Source organism: Podarcis filfolensis (genome assembly GCF_964270895.1).
Source record: "Podarcis filfolensis genome assembly, chromosome: Z".
Taxonomy (NCBI): domain Eukaryota; kingdom Metazoa; phylum Chordata; class Lepidosauria; order Squamata; family Lacertidae; genus Podarcis; species Podarcis filfolensis.
The window spans coordinates 4,363,022-4,384,477 of record NC_139617.1 but is presented as its reverse complement, the minus strand read 5'-3'; the positions used below and the strand labels follow the sequence as shown (position 1 = coordinate 4,384,477).

Sequence of the window (21,456 nt, the reverse complement as noted above, 5' to 3'; positions counted from 1 at the left end):
GTGTTGCAAGCCACTTGTAGTGTTTCTCAAGCTTGGGTTGCACTACACCTCCCATCATCCCTAGCTAGCAGGACCAGTGGTTGGAGATGATGGGAGATGTAGTCCAACAACAGCTGGAGACCCAAGTTTGAGAAACACTCCCACAGTGTAGACACTACTGAGCTAGATGGACCCAGGTCTGATTCAGGATAGGGCAGTTTCCGATGTTGCCATGCCATACTGTAGAGGAAGAGCTGTGGCTCAGTGGTAGAGCATCTGTCTTGCATGCAGAAGGAGGAGTGGGAGACACTTCCTGCCTGAAACTCTGGAGAGCTGCCGTCAGTCCATGTGAAACGTTACTGAGATAGGTGAACCAAAAGTTCCATGACCCTACAAACTTTTTGTTACGAGATTTCCGATCAGTGCAAGGAGAATTTAAGCCGCCAGACTTACTGGGCTTTAAAAAAAAACCAAACAAAAACCATAGGGTTTGTATCCAGTGCTAGTCCTACTCAGAGGAGACCCGCTGAAGTTAATGGACACGAGTAACTTGGGTTCATTCATCTCAGTGGATCAGCTGCATGCAACCCTAAATGGAGTAGGAATAGAAATTGAAACGTAACTTCTGCTAAAGCAGTTCTAAAGAGACAACTGTGCAGACTTTAATGCCACAGTAGCTAAAATATATTTAACTGACACAATAAAATAATGAATACAAATACTTAAAATGCAATAATATATCCAAATGAATTCTTTGATCCACAAATGAGTGTGAGAAACAGTAAGACCAAACATGTTTCAACCTAGGGGTGTCTTACTCAGTGGTCCACAATTCCTGCCTCCCTACAATTTATCACAGAAAGGCTAAAAGAGTATTAGGCAGATTCATGACACTGTGCATGTTAACCAAGATGGCTAAATTTATTTTAACTCATAAAATGCATATATATACTCCTTGATTGTTAAAAAAAAGTCAAAGAGGATTATGTAAAAAATAAAACAATAAAATTATCAGTAAAAATGATTTAAAACATTCATAAATCATTAATGATAAGCTAAAAACCAGATTAAAACATATCTCAACATTCTGCATGTCTGGATAGACTTTTCTAAGCAAGTAATGTTTTTAACAGGTGGTGCCTGCCTATATCAATAGGCAGGGAGTTCCAAAGAATGAGTGCAATCACACTAAAATAACAACTTCTTATAAATGCAGAATGAGTATTATGTTGCACCTGTGACAGTGCAGGTTGCACGGATTGAAGCCATTGAGTGGGCATATATGTGAGTAAAGCAATCTTGCAGGTGAGTTGTTAAGAGCCTTATAACAGTGGTTCTCAAAGGTGTGATGTGCCACACTGGTGTGGCAGGAGAGGATGGCAAGTGTGGCAGGACAACCAACATCATATTTTGGGAATGATTCATGTTCTTGCGTAGCCCAGCTGCATTGTTCTTTTACTTCCTGGATGCCCCATGATTATAAAGTAAAAAAGGGTAAAGGGACCCCTGACCATTAGGTCCAGTCATGACTGACTCTGGGGTTGTGGCGCTCATCTCGCTTTACTGGCCAAGGGAGCCGGCATACAGCTTCCGGGTCATGTGGGTACTCAGATATATTTTTCTTAATACACATCCTGTTTTCCTGTTTTCACCAGCTATAAGGTTATATCACTGAGTAGAATCTCTAGGCTCTTTTGCAAAGCACCTGGCTTTGCAGCTTATCTCCTTCTGCATCCCAGGGCAACTGCGTAGGATGATTAACGTGAATGAAAAGATGAGCTGTTGCTGGCTGGTAGGTAGGCGCTGGGTGCTATCAGACCTCCAAGTGTCTCCATTTTCCAGGGACACTTCCAGATTTACAGACGCAGTCCCAGTTTCTGATTTGATCCCGGAATGTCCTGCTTTTTCTTAGGAAGTCTCTATTTGCATCAGATAAATATACTGGAGGGTATGGTAAAGGGACCCATGACCATTAGGTCCAGTTGTGACCGACTCTGGGGTTGCGGCGCTCATCTCGCTTTATTGGCCGAGGGAGCCGGCGTACAGCTTCCGGGTCATGTGGCCAGCAGGACTAAGCCGCTTCTGGCGAACCAGAGCAGCGCACGGAAACGCCGTTTACCTTCCTGCCAGAGCGGTACCTATTTATCTACTTGCACTTTGACGTGCTTTCGAACTGCTAGGTTAGCAGGAGCAGGGACTGAGCAATGGGAGCTCAACTCGTCGTGGGGATTCGAACCGTGACCTTCTGATTGGCAAGTCCTAAGCTCTGTGGTTTAACCCACAGCGTTGTGTTCTATTATAAATCAAGCACTGCTGGGAGTTGTTTCATTTTCCAATGTACTTCTTATCAATTAAAAAGTCATTATGGCATGAACAAATTTGTAATCTGAAAGTGTGGTGCAGAGGAAAAAAGTTTGAGAACCACTGCTTTGTTGTCTACCAGCTCCTTCTGGTATGCAGGCTGAGACCCTACCTGCCCGCGGACTGTCTCACCAGAGTGGTGCATACTCTAGTTATCTCTCGCTTGGACTACTGCAATGCGCTCTAACTGGGGCTACCTTTGAAGGTGACCCAGAAACTGCAATTAATCCAGAATGTGGCAGCTAGACTGGTGACTGGGAGTAGCCACTGGGACCAGATAACACTGGTACTGAGAGATCTGCATTGGCTCCCAGTACATTTCCAAGCACAATTCAAAGTGTTGGTGCTGACCTTTAAAGCCCTAAATGGCCTTGGTCCAGTATACCTGAAGGAGCGTCTCCACCCCCATTGTTCAGCCCGGACACTGAGATCCAGCTTTGAGGACCTTCTGGCACTTCCCTCCCTGCAAAAAGTGCGGTAACAGGAAACCAGGCAGAGGGCCTTCTCGGTAGTGGCACCTGCCCTGTGGAACGGCCTCCCAGCAGATGTCAAGGAAATAAACAACTATCTGACTTTTATAAGACATCTGAAGGCAGCCCTGTGTAGGGAAGTTTTTAATGTTTGATCTTTTATTATGTTTTTAATATTCTGTTGGGAGCTGCCCATAGTGACTGGGGAAACCCAGCCAGATGGGTGGGGTATAAATAAAATTATTATTTTTATTATTATTACACCATGAACTTGGCCAAGTAGCACATTGGCAAGCATTGCAGATCCCTGAACACAGGCATTATATGCTGACAAGGCCTCATTCCTGTCAACAATTGCAGTGCAGCATTCTGCACTAACTGCAGCTTCCAGATCAAGTGCAAGGGAAGTCCCACATGGAGCACTGCAGTACTCCAGCCTTGAAGTAACCAGTGTATGAGGCAGGATACCTCTGGATACTGGCCACTGTGAAGCAACAGCCAGGGTGGGCTCTTGCCTTCAAGCCCCAGTTATGGGCTTCCCATAAGAGGCATCGATTCGATGGGCTGCTGGCCTGACCAGCAGAGTGGGCTCTTCTTACATTCCCAGTGCTGACTTTTACAGTATTAATTTTGTTTTCTTTGTCTTTAAACAGATCGGAGTGCCACCAGGCCATGCTTCAATCTGTCGCCGCCTAGTTCCGCTGCGGTTGACTGCCATTTCTCGATGCAAACAACATCTCCTAAGTCACCGAAAGCACTGCACGGGCAGTCAAAAGTAGTGGTAGGTTTTGTTCAAAATCTACCCCAGGATCCTGGGGAGACAGAGAAAGTGAAGAAGAAGCAAGGAGTCTAAGGTTTCAGCCTATGCAAGTTCTGTGGCCTGGGGCGGGGCAGGAAGGCCTAAGGGGCAGAGAAATTTCCCAGCTTCAAGCCCACTTTCCCCAAGAATAAGCTGCTGCCTCCTCCCCACCCCACCAGAAAACCTCCCCCACAAATCTGCAGCATGGGAATGCTAACATGGGTCTACCCTACAGGGTTGTTGCAAGGGCAGTTGAAAGTGCATAGCTGAAGTATGTGAATGTAGGGATGGCTTTCAGCTTAGACAGCTACTGGCCATGATTGAGATGTTCTACCTCCACTCATTCAAATGTAGTTTTGCCTCTGAATGCTAGTTGCTGGGGAGTGTTGTTGCTGAGCTCCAATCCAGCCTGTGGTCGCCCCCTTAGGATGTCGACTGCGAGAACAGGATGCTTCCTGATCTGGCAAGGCTCTTCTAACATTCATCATTTCTGCAGAGCACTTTTGAGAGTAAAAAAAGCTGCTTAAAAGCAGAGGAACCTGAAATGGCTCAGTCAGTAGAGCACGAGACTCTTAATCTCAGGTTGCAGGTTCGAGCCCATGGTTAGGCAAAAGATTTCTGCATTGCAGGGGGTTGGACTCGATGAACCTCATGGTCCCTTCCAACTCTATGATTCTATGATTTTATTTTTCCCAACCGCAATGACTTGCCTATCCAGAACATACAGAATGTATTGTCAGGGGCTGGCAGGATGCTGTGTGCATGGGGCTGGAGTCTGACTATGGATTTGTGGGGAAGTGTATCAGCCAGGAGGAAAAAGTCACAGACAGGGGAAGCTTCAGAGCTGTAGGGTGCAGCACTGGAGGAAGAGGAAGAAGAGGCAGGTTGGGCAAGTGAAGGGCTGGATGCTTCCCCACCCTTTCTTGCACCATTGTCTCCCAGAACCAGGAGGGGATTGAAGAGGGAAGAACAGCGGCAGCTTCCATGCAGGTGGAAGGAGTGTGTGGCCCCCTGTTGCTGCAGGTGCTCCGTAGAGCACAGACCTTGGGATAGCTGCCTAGATGCTAGATTGGTGTGATTAGATATCCAGAGCTGTAGAAGCAGCTGTTAATGTTCTCCTTGACAACAAAGAGTTACCCTTCAGCAGTGCTGAGAAGCGGCCTTGGCATTTATTTCCTTGTTTGTTTGTTTGTTTGTTTCCATCATCATTTATCTTGATGTTCCTGTGCATTAGGAGATGACTGAAAATGGCAATCTCCAGATGTTGGTCAAGGTCCGATTCCAGTTTAAGCAGACCAATGAAGACGAGCTGTCGATCAACAAAGGCGACATCATTAACGTCACCCGGGTCGAGGAAGGAGGCTGGTGGGAGGGGACCCTTAATGGGAAGACAGGCTGGTTCCCCAGTAACTACGTCAGAGAAATTAAATCTACTGGTAAGAGAACCTATTATTAATTGGTACTAATATTAACTGTTACTCTTTTTATTCTTCCGCTTATGGGGCTGCATACTTTTTGTAAGCAGCTTCCCCCAATATGATTCATTTGGATGGGCAGGATGTAAGATTAATAAATGAAATGCTTTTTTTTTTTGCTGTTTCCCCTACTATATGATTTTTAGAGCACATTTCCCCCTAATGTGTGCCTTTTGTGCACAGTGGTTGTAGAACTGTATCACAAAATTTGGAAAAACTACAAATACCAAAGGATGGCTGTGTTCCAGTTCCCATGTTGTTTCGATAGGTACAAATCAGGAAGGTTTGCATTAAAATCTGTGGCAGACCAAATTTCGCCTCCATCCCTAGCCAAGGATGATGTGAGTTGTAGTTTAGCAATATCTGCAGGGCCACAGATTCTACATTCCTGCATTAAACCATGTGGCTGCCCATATCTCAATAAGTCCGGAACCTTCATATGGTCTAGCCTCTTTGTATGTTCGTTGAAATTGGGATGGTGATGATATCGATTTAAGGATCTTGTTCCAGGCCCCCTGGCTGTGCTTTCATATTTTTCAGTCTGTCACTGTTCCTTGTTCCTGTTCCAAAATGGACCATTTGGGTTTGTCACCCAGCTTTAAGGAAATAAGGCCAAACAGCCCCAAGTTTATCATTACAGCGCCATCGAGTCATGTGTTCCTTGTATCAGGGCAGCAAAGCTCTTACTGCGATGGTGATCATACTCCCGCCCACAAGGACAACGTCTCCAAGACAGGCTTTGATCTGTTCCAGCGTGGCTGTCATATGATGGTCATCTCTCTTGGCATCCTGGGATGTCCTGGGGGCTCATAGGCTGGCTTGCCACTGTCCTGCTTCTAGGGTCGTCTTGGAAGTGCCACAGGGGCTGCCCTCTTATGGAGCCAGGAAGCACTGCAAGGGAATGAGCAATAAATAGAGGCAGAGTGTGACCTTGGGGGGAAATCAGATGGCTCTGCTTATTGCTGCTTTCACTTCTGCCTTGTTCTCTGGGCAAACAAACCATAGGCTCTTTATGCATTAGGTTTCTAACACTTGGTTGCAAGCTCTTCGGGGCAGGGAGCTGTCCTTACAGCAATGCTTTAAACAAATGGCAATGTAATATATAATAACATTGCAATCGAACAGATACAAGTATGGATACAAATAAGGAAATAAAAGGAGCAAGTAAATCCGAAACGGATAAGCTCAGACCTGGGGCTAAACGAAGCTCTCCTTACTTTTTCCAGGCCACGCGGCTTAATAGCCTTGCTCTGCGTTCTCTACAACTGCTTTTGCCTGGCTGGAATGTGCCCTTAAATAATGCCTTCTGTTTGTTTTATTTTGTTTAACTTTTAGAAAAGCTTTGAAGGCAGCCCTGTTTAGATAAATTTTTAATGTTTGAAGTTTTATTCTGTTTTTAGTGTTCTGTTGGGAGCCACCCAGAGTGGCTGGGGAAACCCAGCCAGATGGGCAGGGTATAAATAATAAAATTATTATTGTTGTTGCTGTTGCTGTTTTGTTTGTTTGTTTTGTTTATTTGCTTCCTTGCTTGGATGAGAGATGGGCAGGGGGAGGGTTGAGATTTAGTTATTTCATAAAAGTTACACACAGCTTGATTGTAAAAACCTAACCTCAAAGTGGTTTACAAAAAGAATAAAACAACGAAATTCTCAGCTAAAAACAATGTAAAAACCTTCAAAAATAATAAAAGCTAATGATAAACTAAAAACCAAATTAAGGCACATGTCAGCATTCTACATGTCTGGAGAGGCTTTCCTAAACAAAAGTCTTTCTTAGCAGGAATCGGAAAGTGAACAGTGAAGGCACCCACCTCATGTCAATAAGCAGGGAGTTCCTAAGATTGGGTTCTGTCGCGCTAACAGGTTGCAAATGTAAAAACCTCTGGCTTTTGTGTAGCTGGAATATGGCCAGTTTTACAAATGTGAGAGTCACCCTGGTACACCAGGGTTGTATTGGGTGGTTTAAAAAAATTGATGTAATTTTTTTTTACTTTTTTTTTTAATAAATGCTGGTGCTGCTCCTTCAGGAACCTCTAAAACTACCCAGTTTGCTGGCTTTAATGAAAGGACCTATTGTCAACACCAGTCAATACTACAGCCTGGCAATTGCAATCTGTTTCTTGCCTGCACAGTTGTTTAAATTTTGCTTGAGATGCCAGCTCTTCTCACCATCACCTGACAGAATAACAATTCCCACTGCTTCTCTTCCAGATAAACCACTTTCTCCAAAAGCTTTGAAAGCAGTTGAAAGCCCTCAGCTCACCAAAAATTACTATGCCGTGGTAAGTTCGTTAAGTCCCCATTATCACTCAGTGCTATTAATTAGACTTATTACTCTTATTATCCACAGAGGAGTTGTTGTTGTTGTTGTTGTTTGGAAGACTGCAGGTATAGTTCTTGAGGTCTCATTTGAACCAGAGAAGTTACTAAGAGTTCCCTCAAGGCATTTGAACATTTGCTGTCATCATTTATATATAAAGTAAATTAAAAAAAATATGTAAATATTTATTTCTTTATTTTTAAGATGCATTATATGTTTTGCCACAAGATTTAGAGAAGTACCAAAAAACTTTTCGAGGGAATTATTTACTGAGCGTTCATTCTGACTTGTTTGCGGGGAGGAGGTTAGACGACAATGCATCAAGCAACTGTTACCCTACGTCTAGTGCATTTTCCTCATCACTTTCCTTCCTGCAAAAGGTCCAGCTTTCCAAGGGGAAACAGGTTTTGTTGCAGCGCCATTGAATGAGCATTGATTGCTTCATCTAAATTGATGTGACTGAATCCCAAGATCACCACATTCTGGAAGTGACCAGAGAGCTCCCCCTGGAGGCATTTACACAAGCATTCTGCCGTGTGCAGAATGATTTAAGAGTGGAGCAAAGTCTGAACCACATGCTCCTGCTGAATATTTTTATATAATATTATACACACACATATAATATTATCACATAATCTTAATATAAAATCATAATATCACACAATCATAATACACGATCACACTATCATAATATGATATCACATAATGATATCATACATAAAATCATCACACAGTCATATCATGTAATATGATCATTAGTGAAGGAAACTAACCCCTTCCTATATCCATTTACTCGATGACCTGGAGCATGGAAGGCAGATTGAGGCAGTCTATTGGCTGCACAAGCACAGTGTCACAGCCTGCCCATGTGTGTTAAATATTGGGGCAGGGGAACCTAATCTTCCCTTTGAAATCTGAAGTTCACTGAGAAATGCTGGCAAGCAGCCATCTGGGCAGAAGCTAGCAAGTTTGGCTACCCCAGTGATCTGCCCCAGGGCTCCCATTTAATGAGATCATTTTGTATGTCTCTGCTTACCCTTCCTTTCTCTCTAAATCTGCTTGACCTCCTATTGAGACATCTTGGTGCTATGTGGCTGAGTTTGACACACAGGATGTGACACTAATGGGGTAGGAAAATGCTCCAGACTTAGAACAGAGTGGGCCTCGAGAACCAGGAGGCAGAATACATTGGCATTTAAAACAGATCTGTATCGTTGTGTTGAATTCCCTGGCTTGGTGTTTCCAGCGCAAGCAGAGTCCTTTGAACAGAAACCGAAGAGAGGAATGAACATTGGGTCCTAACTGAGTGCTGCATTTTGTTGCATAGTGCTGGAGATTGTAGCTCTGTAGGGGAAAACTACAGTTCCCAATATTCTTTGCAGGAAAGAATGAGCTTTAAATGCATGTTGTGTGTGCAGCCTAAGATCCTGCCATGTGAGATGGGTGCACCAACAGCCATGCCTGAAGTTAAATGTGTTCCTACAGCGTATGCCAGAAAATATTTTGTTATTAGAAATAAGCAATAAAGGATGCCAGTCTTAGACTTCTGAAACTCCTTACAAGACCTGATCCTCGTGATCTCTGCAGCTGGAGTATCCACTTGCCCTGTTTCATTATAGACTCAGCTCCTCTACTGTGCCCTCACAGAAGTAGAGATTGAGCTGGATGGTGAGAGCAGGGATTGAATAGTGGGGGAGATTCTGCATATCCTTTTGTTTACCAATGGCCAGTGCCTTTTTAAACTATGGAGTGATTGCCATAGCATGCAAGTGGCATAGAGTTGGCTTACGGACAGCATCTGATCCCTGGAAAATTCTGGCCCTGATGTTAGCACCTTGGCTTCAGCTGGTTCCTTCATTGGAGCTACAGGCTTTATGGCGCAGTAATTAGGTGCCCGGCCTGCAGAAATCAGTCCTCTCCCACAACACTAGAACTTGTGGAGACCCAAGGAAGCTGGATGTTGGGAGATTAAGGACAGAGAAAACAAAGCACTAATTAATGCACTGCATAGTTAAACTATGGAACTGGCTCTTCCAGGAGATGGTGAGGGCCACCAACCTGGATGGCTTGAAAAGAGGATTGGACAAATCCATGGAAAAGGAGGCTGTCAGGGGCTGCTAGCCATGATGCCTGTGTTCCACCACCACTGCCAGAGGTGATTCTGCCTCTGAATGCCGCTTTATGGGGGTTATGAGAAAGAAGGCAAATTATAGCTTCTGAAGAGAGACCACAGCAGGGAGGAAAGGGTTAAATTCTCCCTCCACACCACATGGTTATCACCTTCCCACCTCCCACTCCAGTAGCTGATGTGTCTTTTCCTTTTTTTAAATCATCCATCTTAAATGCAATAAATAAATAAATCCAGGTTCGAACCCAGAAGCTTCCCAAAAGTAAAGTCCTTCATGCATGATATGCTGGCCTCATGTGGAAATGAAGGAACTCAGTGGCAGAACATCTGCTTTGCATGCAGAAAGTCCCAAGATTTAATCCCTGGCATCTCCTGGTTGTTGTTAGCATCCATCTGTCTCGAGAAACAACGGAGTATGCCTCCGGGGGTGAAGTCCAACTGCTGTGTTAGCAGCACCAAAATACTTTTCTGGGGTGCAATCCTGGTCAGTGTGTCTGGAGGTCCTGGGCTGCCCAGAGGACAAGACCTCCCCTCTGGCCTTGCTGATATGGTCCAAAGGAAAGCAGAGCAAGGCATTTGGCACCCGCTTGGCTGCAGGAGTTGATGAAAAGAGGCATTCAAGGCACCATCCAACCATCTTAGGGTCTCCATTCTGGATTTGTGTAGATTTCTTGTCCTGACTATATCCCACAAGGCAGTGGAGGTTTAGGACCAGAGTTTCCCTTCTCCTAGATGGGCTACCTGCCCAGGTAGATGAGCCCCTGATAAGGCTGATACATCTCTCTCTCTCTCTCTCTCTCTCTCTCTCTCTCTCTCTCTCTCTCTCTGTGTGTGTGTGTGTGTGTGTGTGTGTGTTCAAAACACATTCCCCTCTCTCTCTTTCTTACACACCCACCCTCACTTGCTACAGGTACTTCAGAATATTCTGGAAACAGAACGAGACTATGCCAAGGAGCTGCAGATGCTTCTGGGAATGTACCTGAGACCTCTCCAGTCCTATGACAAGTAAGATCCAACTTGCTATTGAGTTGATGTCTTCTGTTAAGATGGGTAGAGATTAATCCTTGATTTGTACAAATTCTTGAACGGTTATTTACTATTTAGATTTCCCCAGCTCCAGAGCCTGTTGCTGGTTAGACTTGACGCTTTAAAATATATTTTTACCTGAATGTGCTCATGTCTCTGAATCCAAAAGTCATTAGTGATGGACACATCTTTAAAACTTTTAAACACCCTACTCACAGATTTTAAAGGTTCCTTTCAAATGTTATATTTCTTTTCCATTACTTAAGCTTATCCCCAAAATGGACAAAAGAGTCTTATTACAGGAGGAGTGATACACACTCAAAATTCAAGTGTGTTGTGGAAATTGAGGAACAGGTTGTTGGTGATCAAAACACTGTAACTGATATGATCACAGTCTATTTCAGGGGTGGGCAGCCTCTGACCCTTGGACTGGACTTGACCCACCATGCCTCCCCATTTTAGGAAAGCCCAGCCATGCACCCTATGACAGGTGTCATGTGTGATGTCAGGGGTGGAGTGGGTAAGGGCAAGGCTTCAAAGGGACAATCAGGAGCTCAAAATAGCCTCCTGATTGCTCTGTTTCTGAAACAGAACAAGGCAGCAGGAGCGCAAGGAGGGGAAGAAACTGCTTTTTCCTCCCAGTGATGCTCCTTGAAGCCTCCCCATGCTGATCCAATGTCCAATGCCCAAGGTTGAAAGGACCAATGCAGAGTGGACACTGCAAACCTTCCCATACACCCACTTCCAACCTCCAGTGGAGAGCCAGTGTGGTGTAGTGGTTAAGAGTGGTAGACTCGTAATCTGGGGAACTGGGTTCGATTCCCCGCTCCTCCACGTGCAGCTGCTGGGTGACCTTGGGCCAGTCACACTTCTTTGAAGTCTTTCAGCCCCACTCACCTCACAGAGTGTTTGTTGTGGGGGAGGAAGGGAAAGGAGAATGTTAGCCGCTTTGAGACTCCTTTGGGTAGTGATAAAGCGGGATATCAATCCAAACTTCTCCTCCTCCTCCTCCTCCTCCTCTTCTTCTTCTTTCTCCTCGTCTTCTCCTTCTTCTCCGGTGTCTCCTGGTTCCTGTAGCTTCTGTCCTCAGTGCTCCCAAAATTGAGACAAATTAGTCTGCAATGGGTTGGGAACCCTGCAAAGGATTTTGACAATGTGTGTGGCTTCACCCGCCTGTCAAAATTGACCCACAAGGCCGATTCTGATAAGGATTCAGCCTGTGGACCCTAAAAGGTTTTCCTCCCCATGCCCAATGGAAGCTTCCTATTACATGAAATGAAAGTGCCATATTCCTTCAGTGCTTTTCAATGAGCAGATTTTATTTGCCCACTGTCTTGGTATTTGAATTCTTCCAGGCTGAGTGCCATGGATATTGCATCTTTACTTGGAAATGTGGATGAAATCTGCACCTTTCAGCAAACTCTCAACCAGGTGCTGGAAGAATGTGCTCAGTAAGTGTTTGACATTGCATTCGGGCAAATGTTTCCCATTTCTTTGAAGCCTGCTAATTGGGAGGGGTGGGGTCAAGAGGAAAGGATTGTCCAGTTGGAATATATGTAGGGAAGGGGGAGAAATTCATATCGGTTCAGCTTTTAATGTGAGCCTGGCTAATCCACACTTGCCAGAGCAATGCACAACCCAAAGTACTGCCAGCCTTATAAAATTTTCATTTCTCTGAATTTTCCAACTCATTTCTCCAACCAAAAAATGTTGGATGCATGCATTCAGGAAAATCCCTTCCATTAGTGCTTTATTCTAGGGGAAATGGCTCACAGGGAGGTGCACACTTGGCAGAATTGTGCACAAAACTATATCTACCAGGAGAAATGTAAACTTAACACGCTGACATATCTTTCGGGGGATCTTTAAAAAAATATATAATCTGAAATATGGAAAACTGAATTTAAGGTTAGGGGGAAAATGGAAGTGATTGCTTCATCCTTGCTTAGATATAAGAAAACATGATTACAAAATGCTTTCTTGTCTTTGGAAAGGTTCTGTGACCTTTAGCAAATTCTTGGCCTTGCTTGCTCATATGCATGGTGTAGGCAAGGGCTTGAACTTGGGAGATTGTGCTTTGCTAACCAGGTGAGCTCCTGACTGAGGTGCAAGACGTGACCTCCTGACCAACCCCCCCCCCCCCGTTCCCTTAACCATTGCACACAAGCCTGCTCTGAAACCCTTCCCTTGTATATTACTGCAGGCTCCCAGAGCACCAGCAAAAAGTGGGGAGTTGCTTCCTAAGCCTGATGCCCCAGTTCAGGTCTCTGTACCTCACCTATTGCGCTAACCACCCTTCTGCAGTCAACGTCTTGACTCAGCACAGGTAAAAATTAAAATACTATTCTATTAGCTTTTCTCGCTCCCTGTCCTCTTCCTCCTTCTCTTTTAAATCCCCCCTTCTGCCCTATGCAATCCAGGAACTCTAAAATCCTGAATTATGGAGAATATGAAAAGGCAAGTTAAACTTGGCACATCCTAGTTACAGGTAGGTAGCCGTGTTGGTCTGCCGTAGTCGAAACAATACCGTAGATGGTATCTGAAGAAGTGTGCATGCACACGAAAGCTCATACCAATAACAAACTTAGTTGGACTCTAAGATGCTACTGGAATAATTTTTTTTATTTTGGCACATCCTGTTATTCCTCTCTATTACCTTGTTGTTGATTAGGTGTGATTAAATAATATTATAAGGTATGATATTTATGTTGATCACTTATCTACGTGTAGCAACAATAAGTTACCAGATATGGGAATTACAGTATATTTTTAAACTCATAAACATTTTATTTTGTTTTAAAAGTGCCATTCAAAATGGTGCCAGCTAGAGACCCTAAGAGCGGCCATGTTGTTTCAGAGCAACAGTCCATCTTGTTCAGTGTGTCTTTTTTGTGCACCTGTCTTCCAGTGACGAGCTGGAGAAGTTCATGGAGATTCAGGGAGCCCCCTGCCCAGGGATACTGACCTTAACCACAAACCTCAGCAAACCATTCACACGACTGGATAAATACATCATCCTTCTGCAAGAGCTGGAGCGGCACATGGAGGTGAGCTCAGTGGCTGGGAGAGGCATAGCTGCTAGCAAAAGAAGAGCAATCATGTCCCTGGTACTTTTGTCCAACTCCCAACAGCAGGGTATGGTCAGCCATTCAAAGACCACATTCCCCAGGGGATTGTAAGTCAGAGGCCACATGCTGAAAATGTGCAGAGCCAAAGGCAAAGTGGCCACATTCCTTTACTCTTCCTTCAACTGCTCTTTCTCCTTTTCATAAAATTGTAGAGTTGGAAGGGACCCAAGGGTCATCTAGTCCAATCTCCTGCCATGCAGGGATCTTTTCTTGCTGCCTCCCCCCCACCCCACTTTCCCCTCATTGCCACCCATGTAAAATTAGACCAAGGGCCACAGGTTGTCCACCCCTGCTCTGTGGATTTTTATTTGCAGCTCTTGCTGACATGAGTAAGCCAACTTCAGGCCTCAAATACTTGCTTGTCTTGTTTCACCTTACCTTCTGGGCACCAGGTAGGTCCAGAGGCAAAAGCAGGCAGAGAAATGAAGGTTTTCTTTGTATACAGTAGGCTGGTTTCTGCATGCACTCTTTCTCAAACCCTCTATGCTCCCATTCAAGCAAGTATAAAAGCAGTTTTAGAGTCCAAGGCACATTCCAGTCAAGCAAAAGTGCTTCAGGAGGTGACACAGCAGGGCTGATATAGAGGCTTGGAGGAATCTGAACCCCAGCCCTGTGGAAGATTAGCAGCAAAACATAACTGATGCATGAGCTGTATTGCTGAGAGGCAGATACTCAGACCATAGAAATGCAATGGGTAGAGAGGGTTCTCTGTGATGTCATTTCCCCTCCTCTCCTGCAGAGGAAGGAAGAGCTGGGATAGCTCAGTTGGTAGAACATGAGGCTCTCAGGGTTGTGGGTTTGAGCCCCAGGTAGTGCGAAACTTTCCTGCATTGTATGGGGTTAGACTAGATGACCCCTGTGGTCCCTTCCAACTCTACAATTCTATAATCAAACTTCTTCCCTCTCTCTGTTCCTTTGACCAGTGATGGATGCAGACATGCCTCCACTTGCCCCAGCTTTAGGCACATGCCTGAAGCTGGTTATGCAGTAAATACAGTGGTACCTCGGGTTACATACGCTTCAGGTTACATATGCTTCAGGTTACACACTCCATTAAGCCAGAAATAGTGCTTCAGGTTAAGAACTTTGCTTCAGGATGAGAACAGAAATCGTGCTCCGGCGGCACAGCGGCAGTGGGAGGCCCCATTAGCTAAAGTGGTGCTTCAGGTTAAGAACAGTTTCAGGTTAAGTACGGACCTCCGGAATGAATTAAGTACTTAACCTGAGGTACCACTGTATAAGTATCTTGTCTGCATAGTTTTTATGGCTACTATTGCTGTGAACCAATGCATGATTATAACGTAAGTAAATCATATTTTTAAACTTAGTTTACAGGTTGTTGCCCAGCTCTGTGTTAAGCGGCGTCTAAGAAAGAGAGAGCCAGCTTACTTCATTAACTGGACTTGCTCAAAACAAGATTTTAAAGTCTAATTCCTATGCTTTTACTTTTGCTGCCAAAGATGGGATTTTGAAACTGTCCAGCCTACAGACGAGGACACCTGGAGGGATAATTGCAATTAATATATCCTCTCTTACCCATTAAAACCCATTCCACAAGTCCTGAGCTTCCCCACCCCAGTTTTAGATGGTTGTAAACTGCCTTAATATCCTTGGGGTAAAAGTCAGTATATAAATGATTCCAAAAAATAAGAATGGATCTTAATATGCGCCCCCTTGATCTGCTGCACTTTGACTTATACACACACACACACACACACACACACACACACACACACTTAGATATACCTGCCCTTTTGCACTCACTAAAGTTTCTCTTTTCCTAGGAAGCTCATCCGGACCACGAAGATGTCTTGAGAGCAATCACCTCCTTCAAGTCTCTTGTGGTAAGTCTTGGAAGCAGGCTCTGTGAGCCACACATCAGCAAGAGTGGAGCAACCTAGGGGGATAATGGAGGGTCAAAAACCCAAGACTATTTCTGCAGCAGGGTCCCCGTCTCCAATGTGCCCATTCAGCATGAAAGGGGAGTTTTTAAGCCTCTGAGAAGGTGTATTCTCACCCTGCAGCCAATCAAAGTGGAAGGAGGTGAGTCAGCCGCTGAGGATTGGCTCCTAGGGTCACTCTGGAGAATGTGCACAGGAAGAACACAGAGGACAGATTGTTCTGTGTGTTCCAAAGCTCAGCATTTAGGGAAACTGGGGAAAAACCAGGTGCTTCAGTTTCAAGAAGGTGTTTGCGAGTTCTGCTACGTACAAGGAAAACACAAGTTAAGCTACTCTGAAATAATATATTGGAGCATATCAAATCGTCTGCCCATTCTTTTGCACAGAAAATAAGTTGATCTGTTTGAAAGGCAACACATAAATGTCTGCATTAACCATTATAATATTTAATATTTTTATTTTTATTTCTGCAAACCTTGGGTCTTCCTAATCTTCCTCTGACTTATTCATGGATGGTGCCCTGATATGGCTCTATGCTTGTAGAACGAATTCACCATTTGTATGGGATAGGAGTAAGGAACCCACCCAAAGGCCCAGTTCACTTCTGTGCAACCTCCCTGGGGCCACGTGCCAGTGGTGGGAGGGGGGCTGTAGACAATAATGGGCAGAGCAACAAATGCACATTTTACCTTTCCATGGCATGCTCCTTTCTACCCCCAGCAACACCTCTATCATCCATCCAGGCAGGCAAGTTATTGGAGTTCAAGGCACATTCCAGCCAGGCAGAAAAATATTGAAGGAGCATATGAAGTGAGGGCCGTGTCTTACGGAGAGGTTGCTGGGGAGGGAGTGTGGCCGGGGTAGAATCTGACAGTGAGGGCCACACCTGGCCCCCAGTACAGACATATAGTCCACCCCTAGTATGTGTAAGGAGTGCCCCTTTGAATCCCACCCCTGTGCATTTTCCTAGGAAAATAAATTCACAAAACTCACATAAATTCAGAAGCTGTAGAGATTTAAAAGGGAGGATTTAAACTCTCCACATGGGGGCACTCTTACCCCACTCAAAGCTCGATTTTCTGTTCTTAGGAAAGCAAAGATTCTTTCTTTCTCTTGCCTCTTCCGCTGCCTTCACTGTAGCCCAGTCTGGATAACCTCATCAGAGAAGAAGCACATGTTGTGGTGGGAAGGTGGGCAGGAGACTTCTGAAGCTGGGTGCAAAGAAGGAGGTGGATGTTGGTTGAAAACAGGAAAGGAAAGAGGCGTTGAGTTAGCTCAGACGGCTGGGGAGTGGGGGCACTGCTGTGCTTCTCCTGCACAAGCTCCCTGGTTCAACCCCCTACATTTCCACAAAGAAAGAGCAGGAAAGATCCTTCTCTTCTGCCTGAGACCCTGGAGAGCCGCTGCTAACCATAAGAACACTGAAGAGCCCTGCTGGGTCAGTATAACGGAGAGATCTGGTCTTGCACCCTGTTCTCTCAGTGGCCAACCAGATGCCCAAATGGGAAACCCACAAGCAGGACCTGAATCACTTGTGATTCCTAGCAACCAACAGAGGCCTATTGATTCTGACACATGAGGCAGAACGTTGCTATTGTGTCTAGCAGCCACTGGAGCCACGAGCCACCTTTGCTGCCATCCCTCAGTTCTTAAATGAGGCATCCAGAACCAGAAATCTATTCCCTCTCCTCCCATTTCTTTGTATGTTTTTTTGGGAGAGGGAAGAAAAACGGGGGTTTGTGTTTTGCCTTGCTGTTTATGCTTGCCCTCTGATCTGTAACCAAAGCCTTTCTTTTCTCTCTTGGCAGTCCCAGTGTCAGGAGATGAGGAAGAGGAAACAGCTTGAGCTCCAGATCCTGTCAGAGGCCATCCAGGGATGGGAGGGCGAAGACATAAAATCAATGGGCAACGTCCTGTATATGTCACAAGCCTTGGTCCAGTATGGAGGGAGTGAGGTGAGAGCAGCAGGACTTAATAAACCTTGAGGGTTGGTCTCTTATCTCCATCACCTCTTTGTCTGTTCTCTGTGGTCAAAGGCTCTGGTATGACCCTCTCCCCCCCCCCCCAGCTCCACCAAAAAGGAGGTTTCTCTCATTTACACATCTCAAGTCCAGTATGGGAGAAGTGGGGAGGTGAGAGGGGCAGACTAGAAGAAGAAGAAGAAGAAGAAGAAGAAGAAGAAGAAGAAGAAGAAGAAGAAGAAGAAGAAGACCCGTGAATACCACTTGTGTTTGCCTGTGTGATTTCCATCCCTGACCTTAAATGAACAAGAGGATTGTGGGGATTTTCACTTGCATTTACATTTCTGGCAGAATTCTCCAGCATACCTAATTCAGCCCCTTCCCAGGCTTGTGATGGTGTGAGGTAGCAGCAGGGTGTGCCATTTTAGGGGTGGTGAAACTTTATGTTTGCAAATTTCTACAGTGAGGAGTCTTTAAAAATGTGTTTTTAGGTGTGAGGAATTCAAATCTCCTAAAGTTTTTGGATAGAACAGTTAGCTTGCTAAACCTAAGTTTTGAATAAGAAGAACGCGAACTGCTTTTGGAAACCCGAATAATTTTAATTTTGCCTTCTGAAAATGCTGGCCATTGCTAAAGAATACTAATAATATTAATATTAATTTATAACTTCTAGTACTTGGCAAACTTTTTAATGATTTCTGTGCAGTTTTACACACATTTTACTTGCCGGTCAAAACAAAATTATATTAATTTAATCAAAATATCTTTTAGAATCCCCAAGTCATGTTACAACTTTTAAGCATTTTCCTCATTTCTGGAATTGGAAAACTGAAAAATTCAACATGCCCTAAGTCAGGTGAATTTCCCTTTTTTGTTTCAGGAAAAAGAAGAAAGATACCTCTTGTTGTTTTCTAATGTCCTGCTGATTCTATCCGCCAGTCCTCGGATGAGCGGATTTATGTATCAAGTGAGTACTGTCTTCTTGGGGTTGCAGCAATTTGGCTTTTTTTTTTTTTTTTTTTTTTGGAAGGACAGCTGTGCATTATGGCCACGTGTCCTGCCCCCCCCAGAGGGGGACCTATGACTTTTTCTAGCCTTTTTGCTAATCAACGTCTGCCATTCATAGCTGCACCTGGAGATGGGCAGTTCTGTCAATTTCACTTTATACTCTTTATATTTTCCAGCCTTACATTTGGTTCAGTCCGTTTCATCAACAATTTGTGGGGAGAGAGATGGCATTCCTTTTAAAAAGTCTGCATAAAAATGCCCATACATTGATGCGCTTACACTTGTCCTAACAGGTGCAATATTTTCTGTAAGCAGGTTGCCTAAAATACACAGCTTTCCCTGAAATAATGTAGTTTTGTACATTATTTGCAGCGGAATATGCTTTTTTTGTGTGCACACACTTTGCCTGGGGAGCTGAATCACAAAATTTAGAAAGCAGCATGAAATGGAGAGCTCCATTTTAGTTTCCTTATTAGTTCAGGAAATGTAAATGAGATAGGTTTGCCTTAAGAAAAAAGAAAAAAGAAATTTGACAATTATTAACAATAATCAACAGAAAAAATACTTCAAATTATAATATTCTACAATAAAGTATGGCTTAAGATGAAATGACAATATTTATTCCAAAAGAACCTCCTCAAAATCTACTTGAATTTGCTTTTGCGGGAATAAATTATTTTCTTGACAATATTGTATAAGGGGCAACCGGTTTCCCCAAAATTTATTTCCATATTCACTTGCAATTCTCATCCTTAGATGTTATTTTTGACAGTGTACCCAAATTCCAGACTTTATGAATCCAATCTTTCCAAGGAGCAATGCAACTTTTTATTTTTTATTTTGTATAAATACTTATGGAAGCACCATAAACCTGGCACTAGATTAGAGCAGGCATTCACTCTTCACACTTACACACGAAGGCACACGTTATCTTCAGATACGCTGATGTATACGTGTACCATTTAAGATCAAAGAATCCCAGCTCCCCTTTCAAAACTGCTCTTTGAGTCATATGCCGATTTGAGCATATTCAGCTAATTGATTTGATGAGTTGACTTGGGTTTCTTTTATAAGGTGGCAGTCCCTAACTAAAATTTACATATTGCAAAAAAAGTCGGTCAAGGTTTCTCAGAAAAACATTGACATAATACCTTTCTTTCTTTCTTTCTTTCTTTCTTTCTTTCTTTCTTTCTTGGGAGCAGGGAAAGCTCCCTTTAATAGGTATGATGGTCACAAAATTAGAAGATGTGGAAGTCAATGAACATGCTTTTGAAATTTCAGGTCAGTGTGCTGCTAGCGGCTTAGATGAATGCATTGATTAGATTAGATTGAATATATATACCCACTTTTCTACTGTAAAGATACTCAAAGCGGCTTGTGATAGAAGGCAAAAAAAGAAGCAACATATAGCAATGATGCAAGATGCTGAATACAATATAAAATACATAGGAACGTAAGAACATCAGGAGAACCTTGCTGGATCAGGCAAAAGGTCCTGTTCTCACAATGGCCATGCCTACATCCTGTGGGGAAACCCACAAGCAGCAACTGAGTGTACCAGCCACTCTCCCCACTTGTGAATTCAGAGCTACTGGTATTCAGAGAGATGCCAGGTGGCATTCAGCTAAGTTTTACTCATAGTAGACTCACTGAAAACAATTACAGACTGAGGTCCATGAGTTTCAGTGTGCATATTTTCAGTAACACTGAGTTAAATCCTTCTGATGGCCTCTGGCAGTGGAAAGAAGATGCTGCCACCATGGTTGGTAGCCTTATTTAGTGGAAATAAATGGTGTATTGCAATGGTGGTGAACCTCTGGCCCGTAGGCTAAAATCCTGACCTGGCAGGGCATTCCAGTTTGGCCCATGGCACCATTTTCCCATCCTTCTGTCAATCAAGTGATGTCACTTGTGGCAGCAGCTGATGAGCCGGGAGGGAGGGAGGGTGGGGTTCAACTCTGCCTTGGCTGTGCAAACAGGTGCTTGAAGCCAAAACAGAATGAGTGGCCTATTATTATTTTTTGTTGTTGTTTTTAAATGAGTTAACCTGGTTTGTACAGGGAGCCTGATCGACCGGATTACGGTGCATTGCAACAGCAGCCAGGATCTGCACGACTGGCTTGACCATTTGCACAGGCTGACCAGGGGGACGGTTTCAAGCGGCAGCCTCTCTAAGACACACTCCTGGGGCTCTCATTCTGTAAGTTGATCTGCTTAGTGGGGCAATCTTGGTCTGTTCCGGGCTCCTGGGGAGGGTGGCAATACACCTTCCGTTCCTGCAGGGGGTGTTAGTGTGCTGGAAATCCACTATGACCAGAATCCTATGTAGGAGTTGAAGAGAGAATGGGAGGTGCTTTGAGTAAAGTTAGCACGGATGGCACTGTGGGTTAAACCACAGAGCCTAGGGCTTGCCAATCAGAAGGTTGGTGGTTCAAATCCCCACAACGGGGTGAGCTTCCGTTGCTCGGTCCCTGCTCCTGACAACCTAGCAGTTCGGAAGCACGTCAAAGTGCAAGTAGATAAAAAGGTACCACTCGGGCAGGAAGATAAACGGTGTTTCCGTGCGCTGCTCTGATTTGTCAGAAGCGTCTTAGTCATGCTGGCCGCATGACCCGGAAGCTGTACGCTGGCTCCCTCGGCCAATAAAGCAAGATGAGCACCGCAACCCCAGAGTCGGCCACGACTGGACCTAATGGTCAGGGGTCCCTTTACCTTTTTATCTTTCTTTAAAAAAGCCAGACATTTACAACTTCCCTTCTTCCCTGGTTCCTTTAATTTTCCCACCTATCCCGCATATTCTTGTATATCCATTTAACTCCCTTATTCCTTTGCTATGTGTTAAACTGTTGAATTCACCCTAATCCTACCAACGATTTCACATGTTTACAGTTTTTTCCCAGA

The 21,456-nt window shown here is 44.3% G+C and overlaps 1 protein-coding gene across 2 annotated transcripts in view; it reads left to right on the top strand.

Moving 5' to 3' along the window:
• ARHGEF6 (Rac/Cdc42 guanine nucleotide exchange factor 6) overlaps positions 1–21,456 on the top strand; it is a 75,796-nt gene that overhangs the window by 32,015 nt on the left and 22,325 nt on the right. For both annotated transcript variants that reach the window (XM_083595596.1, XM_083595597.1), the window contains 12 exons: positions 3,464–3,591; positions 4,844–5,045; positions 7,295–7,365; positions 10,442–10,536; positions 11,913–12,008; positions 12,761–12,883; positions 13,466–13,604; positions 15,470–15,529; positions 17,395–17,541; positions 18,428–18,514; positions 19,758–19,836; positions 20,616–20,755. In XM_083595596.1, coding sequence (XP_083451722.1) covers positions 3,464–3,591; positions 4,844–5,045; positions 7,295–7,365; positions 10,442–10,536; positions 11,913–12,008; positions 12,761–12,883; positions 13,466–13,604; positions 15,470–15,529; positions 17,395–17,541; positions 18,428–18,514; positions 19,758–19,836; positions 20,616–20,755 — 1,367 coding nt within the window. The remainder of the gene's footprint in view (positions 1–3,463; positions 3,592–4,843; positions 5,046–7,294; positions 7,366–10,441; positions 10,537–11,912; positions 12,009–12,760; positions 12,884–13,465; positions 13,605–15,469; positions 15,530–17,394; positions 17,542–18,427; positions 18,515–19,757; positions 19,837–20,615; positions 20,756–21,456) is intronic.